The sequence below is a fragment of the Barbus barbus genome (assembly GCF_936440315.1).
Source record: "Barbus barbus genome assembly, chromosome: 41".
In the NCBI taxonomy this organism is placed as follows: Eukaryota; Metazoa; Chordata; class Actinopteri; order Cypriniformes; family Cyprinidae; genus Barbus; species Barbus barbus.
In genome coordinates this window covers 17,984,735-18,005,064 of record NC_136719.1, presented here as the reverse complement: position 1 = coordinate 18,005,064, position 20,330 = coordinate 17,984,735, and the positions used below count along the sequence as shown (strand labels likewise).

Below are 20,330 nucleotides of genomic sequence, written 5' to 3'. Positions count from 1 at the left end.
ATGCACTCAAACACTATCTGGAAACGTCCGAGGAACAAAGACGTCACTTCCTTATATCCGTTTAAATGGTCTGTAGGTAGACGTGATTCAGTTGAGAGTCTGCTGATGTGAGCTTGACTAACGTGACCTGAGAGAACTAACGTTACGCTTATTTTCTGTAGGATCATGTGACACTGAAGACTGGAGTAATGGCTGCAAAAGATGATTTTAAATCGTAATAATATTTCACAATATTACTGTTTTTATTGTACTTTTGATTAAATAAAATCAGGATTGGTTATCATCAGAGACTTCTTTAAAAAATAATTTACATGAAGCGTCCAAATTAGTGCATCAAAGTCAGGGTGAGATGGAATGATTAGTTTCAAGTTTCATCAGTTTCATTCAAGTTTGATTCCCTCAGTTCATATATTAAAAACTGTATTTGGTCATGCTACAGAAAATGTTGATTTGGTAGCAGCGTTTCTACTTGTAGTTAGTTGCTCTCCACTGTAGAGCAGAGAAACTAAAGAGTGTGATGTCACAGTATTCATCCCTCACTAAAACAACAGCTGAATTCACTTTAGACAATAAGTACAGCGGCTAAACTCATGCAAATCGGTCATTAATATTGCAGACAGGAAGGACGCTGAAACGATTCACAGTGGACAGGAAAATAACAGCAGTAGATCACCACAAAGAACATGGTTGGCCTCTGGAGAGGACCCCTCATTGGCCTCGTGTGAGAAATGGCTATGAGTGAAAGTTGCTGATGTGGTGTTGTGCCTTCCTTTGTGGAGGGTCTGAGGGCCGAGGGTGGTCATTAGTGGCAAAAGCCCTATGCTAACTCGAACAGGCCAAGCTCTTTTAGATCTCTGCTGCTCTGGGGACTCAGATGGAAAATCAGAGCATACCCTAACAAATGGAGCAGCATGGGGAGGACTGAGTGCAGCCTGCTATTCAAGCAGTCCGGAGGGGACAGCTCCATCCCAAAGGCCCTGCACTTGAGTCCCCGTTTCTCTCTTTATTGCTCTGCTTTCATTCTGTTCCTCTGGACACCTGTAGAGTCCTCAGAGCAATGAGCATTTCTGTGAAGATCACTAGTAGCTCAGTATCATTACAATCATTCACTGAAATTGCTGTTGTACATATGATAAGGCAAGCATCACAATTACTATTGTTTGTTCATAGGGTTTTGACCAAAGTCTATAGAAAACATGAAAAAAATTCCATAGATATTTGTCAAACTTTGCTTTTCTAGTTAAAAACTGCAATTGTAACCACATAGCAATGTGATAGACAACACTCAGAACACTTTAGTGACTGCATAGTAATAATCAGGCAAACACCCATAACCTTCTTTGCATTGGGACGATGTGGTTTTACTCAGAAAAGCTGCTCACAAATTCACCAGGAAATGCAGAAATCAGGTTTTTCGTGATATTCACCCTTGGTACTGAAGGTAGATACTGGCAGTTACGACATTTCAAGATCAGCTCTGAATTCTAAGGTCCTTGAAGAAGACTAGTCATATTCTTAGAGAAGATAGAGAAACCACTCTCTCAGGGGTTAACTTCTCTCTTCTCAGATCTCTGAAAGAGCTTTGCTAAAGTTGAGCTTATTGGGCACTGGAGCAGTTAATCAGCTTCTCCCTGTGACGTCTTTGCTGCATGGGTAAAGATATCATCATGTCTTTTAGAAAGAGCCAGCCAGGCTAACACTGGTTCACACAGATTCAACAGGCAATCATACAGAACAGTGGGAAGAAAAGAGGATGGTAGCCTAAGGCTGTGGTTTTCTCAATTTTTTCTTGCTTTTAGGACCCACATTTTACCATGAACTTTGACCCAACAAAGTACCAAAATTGTTTATTGTATGAAATTATACAAAACATAATAATTACAACATTTTACATAATTGTACAATTATTATACAAACTTGTTAAAATTACTAAGGTAGGCCCAACAATATGCAAAATTAATAAGTTGAGTAGGAATTAGGGCTGTGACGGTCGCCATAACAAAAATCAGTCGATTGCCACCGGCGGTAATGCGTGTGAAGTTTTGTATACAAGTGCAATAATAGTAACAGTTGCAATAGAATTCGGTATTTATAGCATATACCATTTAGCTGTAAATTGTTTTATTTAGACTGTTAATTCACAAAATTGACAAATTACCTCAAACGCCATACATGGCATTTCCTTTACACCGTGTCTACACCGGATGCGGGAGGTGTTGCGCGGCACGACAAAATACAATAGAACACAATACATTATAATCAGTGATGCTGTCTACACTGGATACGGCGCGGCACGACAAATCCCTGACAGTAAACTGATGCCTCGTTTTATTTATGACGTGCTGACACAAAATTCAAAGGGTTTTTAACGGTCGCTTTGTCGCGTCCAGTGTAGGCAGACTTTAGCTTTTGCAGTGCAGCGCGTTAAGTGTTAAATGTGCAAGCACTTTATATCTCAAGAGCCGTTTCCAATTGCTATTTGCGAGAGGAGGTCAGTGAAGACCCGTTTGCTTGGTGGTGGAATAATAAGGCAAGAGATCTGGCCACGGCCACAAGCACACCATCTGAACTCGTGTTCAGTGTGGCTGGAAACATTGTAACACCAATGAGGTCAACCCTTAAACCGGACAGTATCAACATGTTTGTTTTTTTGTCAAAGAATTTTAAATCTGACATTATATAAAAGCCAAGGTAGGCTTAAGTAGTGTTTACGTTCTAATTGTTATCAGGCCAACGCAGATTTTCCAGCATGTGATCGAAGTTGTTACAAATTATTTAGGCTACTTATGTAGGCTACTTTCTTATTTAACTGTATTATTTCTTTGATAGCCTAGTGTTTTGCAGGCTGCGTGTTGCCGTGTTCACTGTGCTAAAATAAACACGTACGTTTGTTAATAGATGTTTGAACCGCGCCCCGCATTTATTTATTTTTTGTTTCAAAATTATATATTATTTATATTTATATATATATATATATATATATATATATATATATATATATACATATATAAACACAGCGTCACCGCCGGTAGTTGGTCCATTACCACAGTGGTGGTAAAAATCTGCCACCGTCACAGCCCTAGTAGGAATAATTGCCCATTTTTTAAATGTCTCCCTTTTTATGGTCATGACCCCCCAGTTGAGAACCTCTATTCTAGGGCTTCAGACAGCCAATCATTCCACAGCCAGCAGCAGAAGTCAAGCCTGAGCCCAGCCTGATTGATTACAGAAAAACTGTGTTATAGGGATCAGTGTGCAGCAGTGCCAGGGATAAATTAGTGAAGGTCAATATTTGAATGTTTGACTTGTTTATACATAGTGATTTAGCAGATTAAGACAAAAACATTGCACATTTTCCCTAATATGTGTGATGAAGTGCTTTCTGCTCCAGTCTCTCTCTGTCTGTCTACCACTTTCTTGTCTCTTCCACCCTTTTACTGAGGAGGATGGTATGTGTCTCTCTCCATAGACTGGAGGTCATTCATTCATTCATTTACCTACCCTGAAATTACAAAAAAAAAAAAAAAAAAAAAATCAGGTCCTCTTTCCTCACCGTAAATGCTAAAAAATAGGACTTGTGACAGTTTAATTTTCTTTATTGAAGCATGTAACTTTTATCATTGTTCAACGAACAAGTGAAAACTGGAAGAACACAGGTTTTCATTGTTTTGTTCAATAACAAAGTTGAACTTTTTTTAACTATTCAACAATTTTGTGATATAAAGCTGAAAGAATACTGTTGATGTTTTTTTGGGGGGGGTTTTCTCCACAGTGGTATTTTCAATAGGAACGCTTAACAATGTTTTATCCATTATTCACTAGTTTAATGTGCCAACATTTAATCCATTTTTTCCATTATTCATCAGCTTTATGTGCCAACAATGCTGATTAGCATTTATAGATAGACTAACGGATTATAATGTTGGAGGGGTGGTGTTTCTTGTTTCAAATAGGGGCCTGACTAGAAAAAAACTTGACGGACTGTAAATTTCAGGAAAAGGAGCCAAAAGAGGGAGTGAACAGGCCATAGAGACCCACAATAAGACAGAGAGGTCAAGATGGCAGCAGTACATGTGCTTTGTGTGCATGGACCAAAAGGGCATGAGATGAAGAAATAGAGGGAGAAAAGCAGTCCAGCTTGACTGCAGTGAAGTTTGCTCAGTTTTTATTGAATGTAGAGAAATAGCTACACCAGACACCTGCAGAGCTGTATCTGACGGCTGGCCGCAGACAAACCTCCTACCACGGTGCATATGCTCAGACCGCTCCATCAAACCTTAGCTCCTACCTTATGAGTGACTCATCATTACTGTGTGCTTAAAGGCTCAGAGAGTTCAAGGCAATGTGGGGACAAGGTTGCTGCCAACCAGCGTGTCATGAGTCCCATTGCTCCTCGCTCTACTGGGCGTCAGGTGGAGGACAGGCGGCCGGCCTGTTAGAGTAGCTGACAGTGGCGGTCAGCGAGCCCTGGGGGAGAAGACGTCCTGCGGGGGGCAGATGGGGGTTCTGTGGCTCGCCGTCAGGACAGGTGGGCCGCTGTCACCCCGTCCCAGCAAGCAGGTGGCCTCTTCCCCCCTAGAGGTCACCTTCACACACAGCAGTGCGAAACCTCCTTGCAATACCACTAACAAACACACACACAAACACAAACACATCGTTATTATGACTAGGAGTCCCAGGAGCCTTTTGTGAATAAACACTGAGTGTTAAAGCAACAGTGCACCCAAAAAATTAAATTCTGTCATCATTCACACACCCTTGTGTCGTTCCAAACCTGTATGGTAACCAAACAGGTTTTGTTCCAAATGACTTTCATTGCATGGTCAAAAATATAATGGAAGTCATTAGGAACAGAAACAGAATTTTCATTTTTAGTGGACTATCCCTGTGTTCTGCCCCTCACAGCCATTCAGGTTCATAACCGGTTCTCATTGTTTCCCAAAATATATCCATGGATCATCCCTGTCATCCCCGATCACACTGTTGCTTGCTCCTGCGACCAATAAAGCCTAATTAAAATAACAAAGTTCTGTCAATAAACCGGGAACAGTTGTATAATTACAGTGTGCGTGAGGACATCATAAGCAGGCAATGTCACGGCCCTAACGAAGGAAATAAATCGATTGCAACCAGACAAAAGCGTTGCTTTATGATGCCCCTCTCCTCCGACACACAAAGGCAGTTGTAAAATGCAGCCAGGGGAAAGTTTAATGACAGTCTTAAAGTGTCTGGCCCCCTTTGTCACTTTCACTGCCTTCCCCTCTACATGACAATGGGAACAGCATTCTCTTTGCTCTCTACTTAGCCTCATTAGTCGACTCTTTCCTTCTCTCGATCTCCCATTCTTGTCTGTTCTCCCTCCGGAGACAAGTGAGTGACAGGTTTCACCCTTAAACTGTGCATTGCACTACTGACAGACATACACACACATCTCTTGCACTAAACTAATTTGTGGCAGGAGCGAGAATTGGCATTCCCACAATGCCTCCGCGAAGGCGCTTGATGGCGTGTGGAGCGCAGGGCTAAATGTCAAGGAAGGATGTTTAATTCCACAGCCCGTGATTTCATCCGAAAGCAGGCAATTTCCATCATTCAGCTGCTCAGTTTTTAGGGCTGAGACTTCAGCCCAGGCTGGAGAAAGCCAACCTTTCTCACTCCCTGGCTAGAGGTGAAGATACCAAGACCAAAGGCTGTATAAGGCCGTCCAATGTTGAGCTGGTGCTTCTGACGCTGGGTTTCTCTTCCAGCTCACATGTTGTTCATAGTTCACCTAAAATTAAATATAGTTCTCTATTTACTCACCCCATCGTTGTTCCAAACCTGTAGAACTTTTTCTTCTTCTTCTTGAAACACAAAGGGAGAAATGTTTGTATTATTTATATACTATTATAGTTTTTATTAATTTTTAGAATTTTCTTTCAGTTTTATGTTCTTTTCATTTTAAATTTAGTTTGTTTTAGTAATTTTGTGCTTTTAATAATAATAATTCTGTTTGTTTTTTTCATATTTAGTAATTTTAGTAATTGACCTTAACCCTCTGAGCCCGACAAACGCGAATACGCGTTTTGGGGCAGATTTTCCTGATAAGGCAGAAATGAGCTTGCATTTCTCTGCCATTTTTGATTGTTCAGATAAGAGCAATACACCATTCGAATCTGTAAGGGGTCTTCTTTTATTTGTATACACTCATAATAACAACTAAACGTTGTGCTTTTGAAGAATAAAGAAAACAAACAGGGTGTGCTCTCTGTCTTCTTCGTCTCCGCGATCTGTTTTCAGAAATGCGTCACTAAAATGAAGTGTAACTCAGCGAATACTCAACACACAGACATGAGAGTTATCTCTATAGAAAGCTTGAAGTGTCCACTTTCAAATGAAGTAAGTCATATCGAAAACAAATATTCTGTGATGAAGTAATCCGTATGAAACCAACACGATGTTCAGTCTGTCCCGTCTAACTCATTATTTTTAATGAGATCCCGCCCCCTCGCGTTCACATGCAAATAACCACGTGACCCGCGCGCGCGGAGCATAAACAAAGCGTCAGTGAAGAGTTCATCGCTGCTACTGTTACTTTCTGGAAGAAGACGCGCTGAGTAAAGGCTGGATTTTCTCAAGAGTTTGATGAATAAGTAAGTAATGTTTATGTTTTGCATTAGTTAACTGTTATTGTGACATAAACTTGAACACATTACTAGATGGGTTTTTCCCAAATTACAACACGATAAATGCTAGGCATCTAAGAATGTTTAGACCATGTTTATTATTAATAATATCTGTTCAAAAATATATTTTAATAGCGTGCTAAACGATAACAATTAGTTCTCAGATATAAAATATATTTTTTATAGTGCAAAGTTCATCCTTTTATAGTATAAAGCATGAGTGAGTCTATGACTGCATAATCATATCCTCTATACTATAAAATAATACATGATGTTCAGGATGGCTATATGACTACAAAATCATAGTTGGGTTTTCCCCAAACTATAATTCCTGACTAAAATGTTTGAAATCCAGTAAAACATTTTGAATATGATGGGCAATTCATTGTATTTAAATTTCTTACGGCACGAGTATGTTTTCATGCTCTTTATAAAACAATAAAAGTAATATGAGAGTACATTGTAACGTGATGAATGCTACGAGTCTAAGTATGTTTAGAACATGTTTATGATTAATAGCCTACTCTGTTCAAAAATAGAGTATAATTGCATGCTAAACAATAATAATTAGTTTCTCAAAAATAAAATGTCTCTTTTTTTTTACGACAATACAAAGCATGAATGAGTCTATGACTACAAAACCTATATAAATATATATATATATATATATATATATAGATGCTCCTGTTATAAACATGCTCACAAATGTTTTTTCTCTTTTTTTGGTTGTTTGTATTTTATTGAATCAGACACCTGCACCACAGATGATGAATCCTGCTGACTTTCAGTCTCTTCCAACTGTTTTCCTCTGAGAGTGCTGCACTAACATCAGAAGTTCAACAGTTTCTTCTTGAATCCATGGAAAGTAGCAGAAACACTTAAATAACACGTAAATATCAGGTATGATTTATCTGTTTCACTTGTTGAACAGAATCTGTTGCAGGAATGACTCAAAGTCTGTTCACATCTCTGTGGTTAGATCAGTGTGCACAATAATGTGTCTTTGACCTTCATTATGTATGTTTTGATTGTACTGTGTTGTAAATAAAATACAAATCATTTAAAAACCCCATTTTTTCAGTCTCCTCACACTCTCTGTCTTACCTGCCTCAGTCTCAGTCACACTGATGGCCCATTAGCAGCTTTAGGGGAGGGCCCTTTGTCTCTCAGGTGAGAAACACTTAATATTCAAGCCCATTACCACTCCCTCGCATATTGGCTTTCAATCACAAAACATGTCTTTAAAAATTTAAATCAATATATTGTTTTCTGTGAATGAGTAAGCGGAATAATTTTCACATAATTGTGAAGTAAATATTCTAGCCTACAAGTCTGGTTCTCAAAAGTCTTGTAAACAATTGTTCTGTATGTGTTTTATGGTCTTATTTCAGTGACTTCAAAATTTTAGTTTTTCACTAACCACGCATAAACATTGTTTTCTCAAAAACACAATCATGTACACAAATGCTGCTAACATAACATTGTAGCCCAGTTTGTGCTGTTTACAGTGTTATTAGACTTTAGCCATTTATATTTTTATAAGCAACTGAAAAAAGCACAAATGTCAGGGCATGTCGAAAGTTCTCCAGGCCCCCAAAACACCCTCAGGGCCCAGAGGGTTAATGGGATAGTTCACCCAAAAATGAAAATTCTGTCGTCATTTACTCACCCTCAAGTAGTTCCAAACCTGTATGAAAGGAAGATATTTTGAAGAATGAGGGAAACAGAGCAGTTTTGGGGCACCATTGACTTCCATAGTATTTTTTTCCTACAAGGTCAATGGTGCCCCAAAACAGCCTGGTTACAAACTTTCTTCAAAATATCTTCCTTTGTGTTCAGCAGAACAAGGAAATTCATACAGGTTTGGAACTACTTGAGGGTGAGTAAACGATGACAGAATTTTCATTTTTGGGTGAACTATCCCTTTAAACAATTTTATTACAGTTCATTGCCAAGGCAACATTTCTGTTTTTTTAAGTTTTTCATCTGTTTGTCTCTTTTCATTTCAGCTTTATTTCACTTAGCTATAGTGATTTATAGTTCTTTTAATTGTAGTTCAAAATAATAACACTAAATAATAAAACTTGTATGCTGTAAGTCATCAGTGATAATCTTCCTTTTCAATGGAAGTGTTAGTTTCATTGTTAGTTTGAGAACTGCTGTGACTGAATCACTGAATTATTCAGATATTTTTTTTAAGATTGAAGCATTGTGCACAAGGCATATGGACCTTTTTATGACACAATGGTGATTTTATTGTTTTTGAAGCTTAAACCTTCAGACCCCTTTAAGTATGCAGTAATTGCATGCAAAAGAGCCACCGGTACATTATTTAAACTTTTTGTAGAGTTGAGTAAATGATTACAGAATTGTAGTTTTTGGGTGAGCTATCACTATAACAAGCTGGAGCATCTTAGTGCAGCTCCAGTAGGGAGCCCACTGCCTGTGTGTTTCTCCTCCACCGAGGAGACCTAAGATTCAAAGTTGAGGGCTTCTCAATGGGGCTGTTAAAATGTACTTCTCTGTACAAGAGAGCTGTGATAGCACAACAGAGAACTCATCCGTTGAAAGTTTGAGGGTGAGGTGATGAGGTATATGTGCAAAGTTTCTTCAGTCACATGTCAGGAGTGATGTTTTTGTTCTCTCTTATAATATGTGTTTGGTTAGAGAACACTCTGTGGGGTGACTGAGGGTGTGACTGTTCTTGTCTGAAATGTGTTACAGGAAAGGACAGAGCAATAAGTGTTTGGAATGATATTTCTGTATTTACTTCCCTCTCTTTCTTTCATTTTGTGGATGTAATTGCTGACAAAATGTAAATTTTTGTTTCTCATAGTAGCAGATTAAAAATGCATCGTGGCAATAAGTAAACAGTAATATGACAAAATGTTAAGATATATGATGCAATACAATTGAATATGCTAATCAAATATATATTACACTATATTAATGATAGATATATACTGCCATTTAAAAGTTTGAGGTCTGTTTTATTTGAGATTAATACAATACAAGCTATATCCACAACTTAACCATAATAAATGTATATTTGCATAGTAAAGCAAATGCACAGATGAACTTGAACTATTTTAGGTAATCCGAATGTGTAACTGATGTTGAATACACCATTGCTGTAACAAATTGCTATACATTATTCAATATCCAAAAAAAGCATTGAAAATTAAGCAGAAATAGTCACGAAGGCATCTAGGATCAGTAATTGTAATAATTATTATTTCATGCTTTTACAGTGAAGACAGTTGTTGCATGCTCTGTGTAGTTTGTTGATAAATCACTAGGTTTATATCTCTCCCTCTCTCTCCCTGTAGATCTCACAGCAATTTATATCAGTTCATCTTTGAAAAAAGGGCTTTTGTTCTTATATAGAACAATCCCACGATGTTCTCATGAGTGTGTATGTGTGTCTGTTTGTTTGTGCACAAGTGAATTTTGAGACACCACTGACTGAGTGCTGATCCCTGATCTCCAATTAAGTGTGCATCTCTTGTGGGGCGTGCAGGAGGGCGTGATTGATAGGTGAAAGGTGAGATAGACTCTTTGATTCGCTTTACAAGCCAGACAGAGAAACAACTCTTCTGAAGCTTCTCAAGATGACCTTTGACCCCTTACACTCACTTGAGCTTTATGTGTCTGAACCTAGCCGGCAACTGCTTCTTTCTTTCTTTCTTTCTTTCTTTCTTTCTTTCTTTCTTTCTTTCTTTCTTTCTTTCTTTCTTTCTTTCTTTCTTTCTTTCGTCTCTGCACTGTTCATGCAGCATTGCATTACAGATGAATCATAAGGCCATCGATAGTTGGCTGTCTGAATGTGTAGGATGAGGGATCGATGGCTATGGTCAGCAGTGTGGAATGGATACAGCTCTAGGTGGATGAGTGAAGGCCATGCCCAGGTGATCCATAAAGCCTAGTTTGACACCTGCTCTAACTGGAGGCCAAAGAACTGTCTGTTGTGACATCAGTAATGTTGAGAAAGTTTCAAGAAAACAACATTTTCTATTGACCCTAGATATTATTCAACATTCAAATACTGATTTGCATACTGATTTGGCATTGATGTTTACTTTCTTGTATCTGTTTAATCATTTTTAACAAACTTTACATTGCAATGACGAGATCATGTTGTTTTTATTGTCATGCACGTCCAGCAGGAAACTACTTACCTTAAACTTTAATTCCATTCTGTTGCTGCTGTGCAAGCTTTGGTATTTCCTTCTGGAAATGCAAATCTGGAAATGAAAATGAAAAAAACACTCTAGTTCCACTAATGACATCCCTGATGTCATTTGAGGATAGGCAGTTGGCACAGTGACTCACAAACCGCTCTACTTCCTGTTGTAAATATTCCTGGAGGAAATCTCGGTAATTGTGCATGTGTTGCTAATGTATAACATGTCCACCAGTAAAGCAGCAGAGAATGAACATGGAGCATAGAAGCCTATGTGAATGTGTATTTTGCTCATTACTAAGCAGTCTTATGAATAATCAAATCAGCACCACAGAAACGTTGGTAAAATTCTAGTCTATTCCAGTTCTGTGAGGTTTTCACTGCAGTTTTAGATTTAATTGCAAGGCTATTCTTAGCAGGAGCGCAGAAAAAGCTCTGGAGGGTTTAGATATTTGTGAGCTGCTACACAAAATTAGGCAGTAAGCAATTCCCGCACACCCATGTTTTATTGATAGTACAAAGTATCCTCTTCACCAAATGTCATAATAAGTACCGGCTGCAGGAAATCAGACAGAAAACAGCACACTTCGAGCAGAAGAGAGGAGCAGATAGATCTCATTTACAAGAATCCCACTAGCTATAAGCACTAAAACCAAAAAACGCAGTCGCAGTTCATTAAAATTAACAAATAACACAAAGATTGTGCAGTGCATTTTGGGGTCAGAAATACAGTATAATAAGAAGAAATCAGGTTTACGGCTGTCAGTTTAATGTATTAATTTAGGGTGATTAATTATTAAGAAGTTATGTGTTACAAAAGTAATGCTATGGAATTTTTTATGTTATTAGAAGCACCACATTTTTCCAATCAGCAGTTTAAACAAAGCAAAAAATTTGTTAACTTGAAAAGCCCAAATTTCTAGATTAATTTTGATATTACATTAAATGTGTAACCCTCTACACATAAACACATTTGTACACATGTCCCACTGTAACGTTGCTGGTCCTCTGAGATCAAGAGTACTCAGAGAGCATTTTGTGAAACAGTTGAGAGAAATGAATTTGGTTACCAGTGGGAGGTGCTGGACAGGGTGAGAGAGGCAAGTTTGAAGAATGAGGCCAATGTAGCGCCCACCCCACACAGACACAGCTTCCCGAGCCACATCGACCAACACTTTGATGCCAGCCTATTCTGTGATTTATTCATGCACGCCTGCCTGCTCTTCAAAAGCTTTAATTAAAGCTGGCTACAGCAGTGTCATTCCTCAACAGAGAGAACAGCCCAGCAGGCCTGCTCGCTAACACCGTGCACCACCGAACGGAGTACCATGTAGTCCTACCACCGATAGAGCGGTCATTTTTAGTGGCCTTGGATCTATATGGATATTTCCCATTCATTTCCTTATTGGAGATTTAAAAACAATTAATCAATAATCGACTAATAAACAACATTTCGAAGCAATGATTTGAAGCAAAATTATAAAAAACAGAGAATAAGACTATAGATTTTTAAACTATTGATTTTTTAGCATATACTGTAGATAAAAAAATGAAATAAAAAGTATAAAAATAAAATAAAATAATAGTAACAAATATTGTTAATGATAATATGCACACCAAGGCTGGATTTAGGCTGTTTGATAGTAATATTGTGGAAAAACTATTTTCTGTTTTTGTGGAAAATGAGATATATTTTTTACAGGACCCTTTGATGTACTGTATAGAGAGTTCAAAAATATATTTTTTTTGTAATGCCACTTTTGATCAGTTTAATGCATCCTTGATAAATAAAGTATTATTTTCTTTTTTAAAAATCTTACTGACTTTGATTGAGGTTTGCTGATGAACTTTTATGTTGGCTCTGTTTTTGTGCATAAAAAAAATATATATAAACCTTAGTGTTTTACTTAAAATGTCTTTAAGATTTAGGCTTTTGATTCAACAACATTCAACTTCTGATTCCCTCAAAATCTCCTTTAATAATTTCTTTTAGAAAACTGCCTGAAAAGTTATAATTCGAAAACTGTAAAGGTTTGTACATGCTTTACATTGAAGGCATTTTTTTTTCATTATAAACTCAAACCTGAAGTTTATACTGCATATAGCAAAACTGACCTAAACCCAGGTCCCAGACCTCTAGCACCAGCACATGACACCGCAAAGGAAGTGGAATTGTTTCTTCTAGAAAGCCCCTTATCCATGCTTGACTGTGTGTGTGTGTGTGTGTGTGTGTGTGAGATTGTGATGCATCACTCTTCCTGAGGCTGTCATTATGACTTGGGGGTATGTTATGCTGAATGCTGATTCAGTAGAGATTGACAGGCTACTGTTCTGGATAGTGTGTGTGGTTTCTCTCAGGGTGTGAGTGAGTTTGTGTGTGTGTGTGTGTGTGTGTGTGCATTTGTTCTGGATAGTGTGTGTGGTTTCTCTCAGGGTGTGAGTGAGTGAGTGTGTGTGTGTGTGTGTGTGTGTGCATGTTTATGTGGTTTATGAGGACACAAATTTGTATAATGACATGGGTATGACAGAGGTATTACAATATGAAGGTGGTTTATGAGGACACTGGCTATGTCCCCGTAATTCAAAAGACTTAAAAAACATACTAAATGGTGTTTTTTTGAAAATCTAAAAATGCACAAAGTCTCCTGTGAGGGCTAAGTTTAGGTGTAGGGTTGGTGTAGGGCAATAGCACACACAGTTTGTTCAGTATAAAAACCATTACGCCTATGGAGAGTCCCCATAAACCACAAAAACCAACATGTGTGTGTGTGTGTGTGTGTGTGTGTGTGTGCATTGTTTTGTGAGTAAGCACCTGTGAGTATCTAGGCATGTATCACTATTTATCTTATATCAGGTCTTATGGTGCACATTATGTTTTTGCATGAATGACTCTGTGTGTGAGTATTGGTGTCCATGTTTATATAAATGTCAGTTGGTGGTAGCTGGCCGTTAGAAGTGGTGTCTGAAAGCCTGATGGGTAATTGATGACAGCACATGCTCACTCCCTCCTGTGGAGCTTGGCTTCAGCCTGCTTACCTCCCTGATCTTCAAAAGCTCACTCGCTTTCTCTCTCGCTCACACACACATATACTTACAGGTTGAGAGCAGAGAAAAACAACAAGTGTTGCATTAATCAAACAGCCTCTTCTTTCCAAGGGAATTGTAACACTTTAGAGGAGCTGCCTGGTCTGCTGCTTTAGTAGCACTAGATCACCCAGCCAAACATTTCACCCTCTCTAATGCGTTTTGATGACTTTTCTTCAGCAGGAGTTACAGCAATTATAATTCAGATGCTTCGCTTTTGGAAGCATCACGCTCAGAGCTATACAGCGGTCTCGAAACATTTTTGGACACTTAAGCCACACTGAAAAATGTATGAATGTTATTGCATTAGAGAAGAAAATATCAAGCCAAGTGGCATTTATTTTATACCAAGATAGCACAAGCACAATTTTTAAGCCAAACATTTCACAAAAAGAAGTTCTGGAGTTTAAAATGATGAAACAATAGAGACACTGTTCTGACTTTAGACAGTCAGAAAGTAAACCAAGTGGAATCCATTTTTCAGACATTTGCAGTGAAATTCATACATTTTTAAGTGTTGTCCGAATACTAATTTTAGGGCCTTTGGACAGTATAGTCAAGAAACTTCCTATATACTGCCAAAGGAAATTTTTCATATTTCCATATTAATCTGTCATGTTTAGGCCTCTGAGACACATGGCCTCCTGTCGTGGTGCTTTGATAAAAGAGTAATTGGCATTTCCCTGCAACATATAAATATGGATAATTCTGATAAGTATAATTGAATGGCTTATGTACACAGAGAGTGAGACAGAAATCTCACAGGCTGGACCTGCAGTCTGTCTCACACCCCAGAAGATGGCCATGCACTCCTTCAATTCCCTCAAATTGAAAAGTGGTGCATTAGGAAGGTCTTTGAGTGGATAAAAGCAACATCGGATAACTTTTGCTCACCACTGATAAGTAAGGTACAGAGACCTTTGACCTTCAAGCTTCATCCCAATTCCACAAGCTTTTTCCAAGCTAGAAATGGCCCTGAGCCCTGTGAATTTTCAGCTCATGAATCTTTACTCATCCTTGCGTTAGACAAGGATCCATTATAAGTTGTTATTGTTTGTTGTTTTATGTTTCGCTCTGTAGGTACATTTAGGTTGACCGTGATCTCAGGAAACATTAAGTAAACGGGCATAGGAACAGAATGTGTTTTTGAATTTAAAAATACCCGAATTTAGGATTTAAAGACATTTTACTGTTATTATACAGTAAAGCAGTTTTTTCTATGTTACCTCTAAACACTCAAAATATGCATGTCCCACTCCAGCCTTTTCTGATTTGTTCATCAGTTTTTACTGCCATTAATGTGTAATACTGCATAGCAGAAGTTGAAATATCCATTAGCATTCCCATTGATCTCTTTGACACCATTTGCAATACATGCCATGTGACATCACTAGGGGTGGGCGATATAGCAAAAATCTTATATCACGATATGAGTAATTTATTTACATATATAGTTGTTTTTGCTTTAAATAAGGTCTTTATGATATCAACATTTTTGATACTATAAAAATGTCATAATTCTTGTCAATAGTGTCAATATCATAGATTAAGTAAGAATAGGAAACTAATTACAAGCAATAGGACAAAAAACTATGGTTTAACAAATAAATAAGGAAGGCTATATTACGTAATCAAATGTATTAAACATATTCTTCACTGTGTAAATTAAATACCTGTATTTTTCTTTTTAAATTTACAAAAGTTAATTAGTAAAGAGCAGTGAGAGATTTTCTCTCTTTTGTTGTTTGATTAACGTGACTGCTATCACTTTAAGAGCTGCCCAGATCCAATGTACTGTTACACGTTTTTTTGTTTTTTTTTCTCAACTGATTGTTCTCTTCAAGATTCAAGATTTTTATTTGTCACATACACAATTATACAGAGTATAACCAGCAGTGAAATGTAGATCTTTCGCTGCTGATTGCATTTCAACAGTTTAAAATGACTTGTTTTTGCAAACTATAAATTTCCGTGACCACGTAGCACAGCAACGTCACATGAGAGATGCTAGTCCAAAATCAAAAATTGACAAATTTCTACTGTTTAATCGTGTATATCACCCATTCCTACTAATTACTTTGTTGATGTATGATACTTTTATCATTTGTTTTGTCCAAACATAGTTCTGTGCACACACCAATCAATCGTAGGAGTGCGGGATGAAAGCCCAATATGAATCCTACACACTACTCAAACGTGCACCATTGCAAAATTTTATTAGCAATTAATAAAGCGGTTATTTTGGTCAAACCGACCTTCCTCCGGCTTTCAAAACACACAAAAATATCAGAAAATTAAAAAACAACTCATTAAGAATTAGGCCACACCTCCAGGTACGCAGCCAATATAGAAAATTACAAAAAGAAAAGGCTTAAATACTTTTACAAATTATTAAAAAGAAACACAAACCAAATTCTACACCCAATGGAAAATAATACAAATTTAAATTCTGTAAGATAAACAAATACATAAATAGATCAACAGTACAAAAATATATACTACTACTACTAAGCAGTAAATCACTAAATCCAATAAATAAATAAATAAAATAGGAGCAGAAATTATACTTTTTTTCAAGTTTATATTGGACAATCTGTAATTACCGATTCTACCAGCAGGGGCTTCTGGGAGCCATGCTAACCAGCCATGTGCACATAGATGAACAGTTTATAAATAATATAGATGGAATAAAATGACTCTTCCTGTAAATAAGTGGACAAAATATAATTGTGGTATATGGTAATGTGTGTTTTTGTTTTTGGAATGATGTGTTTAAAATATGATTAGGGTTATTGTAACTCTTTCCTCCAGTGTCTTCCATTCCGCTTCCTATCCTTGTATCTCAGGCTCAATCCCACAGCAGGCATCATAGCGAGCAGATTAATGATTTAAACAGTGCCGACATGGTCCCAGGCTCACCAAGAAACCAAAAGAGAGAAAGAATGAATGCGGTGTAGCAGGAAGTCTTTTAGAATGACATTCACACAGAAGAGCCCAGCGAGTTGAATGAAAGCAGCATCAGGATGAAGATGACATGATAGAATGGGAAACAAAGAGAGAGAGATAGGAGATGGGATTAGAAGCAGAATTAATTAGTGTTAAGGTCAGCACATGACAAATTGTGGTTTTATAAAAAGCAGGAATGAAAGCTAGATGGGCAAACAGACGTAGCAACTACCCATGGCACTTGACAAATCGGTTGAGGGAGAATGAGAGAGGATTGTGCATGACAGATTTTGACTGGCATCTCTAATTAAAAGGTGCTGTCAGGGGCCACAGTGCGGGGAGAGAGGGGCCCCATCAGCCCCTGAGACTCGTCCCCGGAAATGATTGATGAGCAATTGCAAGATAAACAAGACGCCCCATGAGCTGAGCTGCAAACTGATGTATGCAGTATTATAAATAAATCGGCACCAGAAAGAAATTATAAAATAAACAAGACAATGCAGGCAGACAATGACTTGCCGTTTCCTGAGAGGCAGGGCTGTTTGGGTACGTGGGGAGTATAAGTGTGTGTGTGTGTGTGTGTGTGTGTGTGTGTGAGATAGAAGTATAATATGTTTGCTGCCATGCTGGGCTAAAGTGATGGCTGGCTAACAGACGCTAACAGCAGCTGGTTTCATGGCTGAGACTTTGCTGAAGCGCCTGAACTCCCACACTCCCAACTCGCACGCAACAAAACTGCAGCCTCCTGGGACCCAGCCAGACTCTGCCAGCCATAGATGCACCTTAATGTGTGCGCCTGTAGCTTTTCACTAAGCGTGCATGCCCTCGCAGACATGTGTGTGTGTGTGTGAGAACACACAGCCGAGTGCGAATGTGTGTTCTTGCAATGCCTCCTCGCTCTGCAGTTATTAGTTGTTGGGAAACATGTGTACTGTCATAAAGAGAAGCGAGCTGGGAGCTCTTCAGATGTGTACACGGTATCATTATCAACCAGAGGGCAGTGGGATGGTAAAGTGAGAATGAATTATGAATGGAAAGTTGAGGATGTTCTCGTGCATGTTTTCCCCACAGGACGTGCTCCACCGCTCATTTTCATCAGCGAGGCGCTGCTAGTCGTAGGTCTATATGAAATATATTGATTTCTCTCTCTCCCTTGACAAACAAAGCCGAGTTTTAGTATATTTAAAGTTGACATGAATAGAAAATTGACCCTATTTGAACACGTTTTAGAAAGGCTACATACCGTACAACTGAGGAATAAAAGATGCTAAATAGCTATTTGGCTACTGGTAACAGCATTTTCTTAATACACTTTTTTTCTGGTCTCAACGAATTATTCATTGCTAGATGTTTATATATATATACAGAAACTTTTTTTTACTTTCATCTTAATGCAGTAAGGCTTTGCAGACTATTAATCAATATTAACCAGGTTATACATGCATTTTATAATCATGCACAGTAAGACCAGGAACATAAGAAAGTAGTAAAATCTTTAATGCATTCAAAATTGTGAAATTGCTAGAAAATCGCAATATAAAGGTGCACTTAAATACATAAAGATGCTCTAGGGTGCACTTGACCTTCAGCCCATTTTTAATGACCCAATAAATTGGGATAAATATCCCTTTTTACATGGAAATACAACACTCTTAAAAAAAGCTCAATTGTAGAAACGGTAAGATGTTGAGTATTCTCTTTTTTTTAATGCAAAAAAATAATAAAGAAAGGTCATTTAAATTATTACACTTCTGAAAATATAATTATCATATAAAACTACCATCCAAAAGTTTGGGGTCAGTAAGAAGTCATTTTTGGTCATCAGTGTTGCATTTAGTTAATCAAAATTCTGTTTAAAAAAAAAGTAATATTGTAAATTATTATTGCAATTTAAAATGACTGTTTACTATTTTATATTGTAAAAAGTAATTTATTCCTGTGATGGAAAATCTGAATTTTCAGCAGTTTACTCCAGTCTTCAGTTTCACAAGATCCTTCAGAAATTTTTCTAATATGCTGAATTGGTTCTCAAGACACATTTTTTATTATTATAAATGCTGAAAACAGTTCAATATTTTAGAATTCTTTGATAAATGAAGGTTTATGAAATGAAATGAATGTTCAGAAGAACATTTGTTTAAAATATAATTTTTTGGCAACATTATAAAAGTCTATAATGTCACTTTAGGAGAACTCGCTTTTGATCAATTAAAAAAAAAATGTATTTAAAAAAAATAAAATCATTAGTGGCTCCAAACTTTCGAAGGATAGTGTAGAAGTCACGCCTTAAGTATGTCCTGAAAAGCATATATATGATTTGTCTTGTTTAAAAAATGCTAAACATATTGCAGATTCTGCAAGGGATATGTAAATTCATGAAGCAGAACTGCAAGTCACATTACAGAGGCAATATGGGTTTCAAATTCCATTTCATGGCAACTTCAAGCCTTCTTTTATAACTCTGCATGGCCATGAACACCCATATACAAGTGTGTGACCCGTATACACTGGTGCACCGCTGCTTCTCTCTCTCTCTGCCTTGAGTCAGCCTTCTTTGTACTTCTGCTGAATGAGTCCCACAGCACTTAAATTTCTCTTCCTCTCCCTCCCCACCCAACCCCATCTTCTTTCTTTCTTTCTTCCTTCCATCCACTCCTTCTCTTTCCTTTTCCCTCACTTCTGAATCTAGGCCACAGAATGGGTCGATGATCCTCTACAATAGGAAGAAGGTGAAGTACAGAAAGGACGGCTACTGCTGGAAAAAAAGGAAAGATGGGAAGACCACGCGGGAGGATCACATGAAGCTCAAAGTACAAGGAGTAGAGGTGAGGCCGTTTGTCCGCGCCGTAGCTCACACAAACTCATCAACTCGCTTTGAGATCGTTGGGGTGCAAATAATGGGCACACTTAAGAAAAGAAGCCTGTGGTTTAGTAGTTGATGCACACGCTCGGCAAGTCCCCAAGTTGACTCCAACTTTTTCTAGTCCGCATTTGAGAATGAAAAAATACACCTCAGCAGCCCGAGTTTAGTTTTCCCATGATAGCAAACAAAATGGAAGCAATTGTTTGTACCTTATTAAGCTCGGGATGTTTGCTCTGCTCCAGAGTGCCGGCATTAATCTTCCCCCATGCTGGGAACCACTGCCATCACAGGTAGACTGCAGGGCCCTTTTCTGCTTTTCCGCACCCTGGCACGGCCCCGCTGTGTGTGTGTGAGAGCGCGCTTTGATTTATCTCCACTCATACACACATATACATGCTCACCAAACAGCGTGGGTGCTGGATCCAGAGTTTTACTCTTTTGTTTGTTGGTGTTTGAACTGAATATCTATCATTTTGTATGGTGTCCTCTGGATAGTTGAGCGTGCTGAGGTCATGTGATGTTGTTTTGCATATGCAAGCCCAAACTCATATTATACAGTCATATAATTGACAAAACGCACACACAGAAT

General features: G+C 38.0%; 1 protein-coding gene across 1 annotated transcript in view; it reads left to right on the top strand.

Annotated features, from left to right (window-relative positions):
• LOC306860526 (calmodulin-binding transcription activator 1-like) overlaps window positions 1–20,330 on the top strand; it is a gene marked incomplete at its 3' end in the record, with an annotated part of 416,062 nt that overhangs the window by 220,340 nt on the left and 175,392 nt on the right. The window contains exon 5 of the mRNA XM_079402251.1: window positions 19,568–19,703. Within this exon, the coding sequence (XP_079258377.1) occupies window positions 19,568–19,703 (136 nt within the window). The remainder of the gene's footprint in view (window positions 1–19,567; window positions 19,704–20,330) is intronic.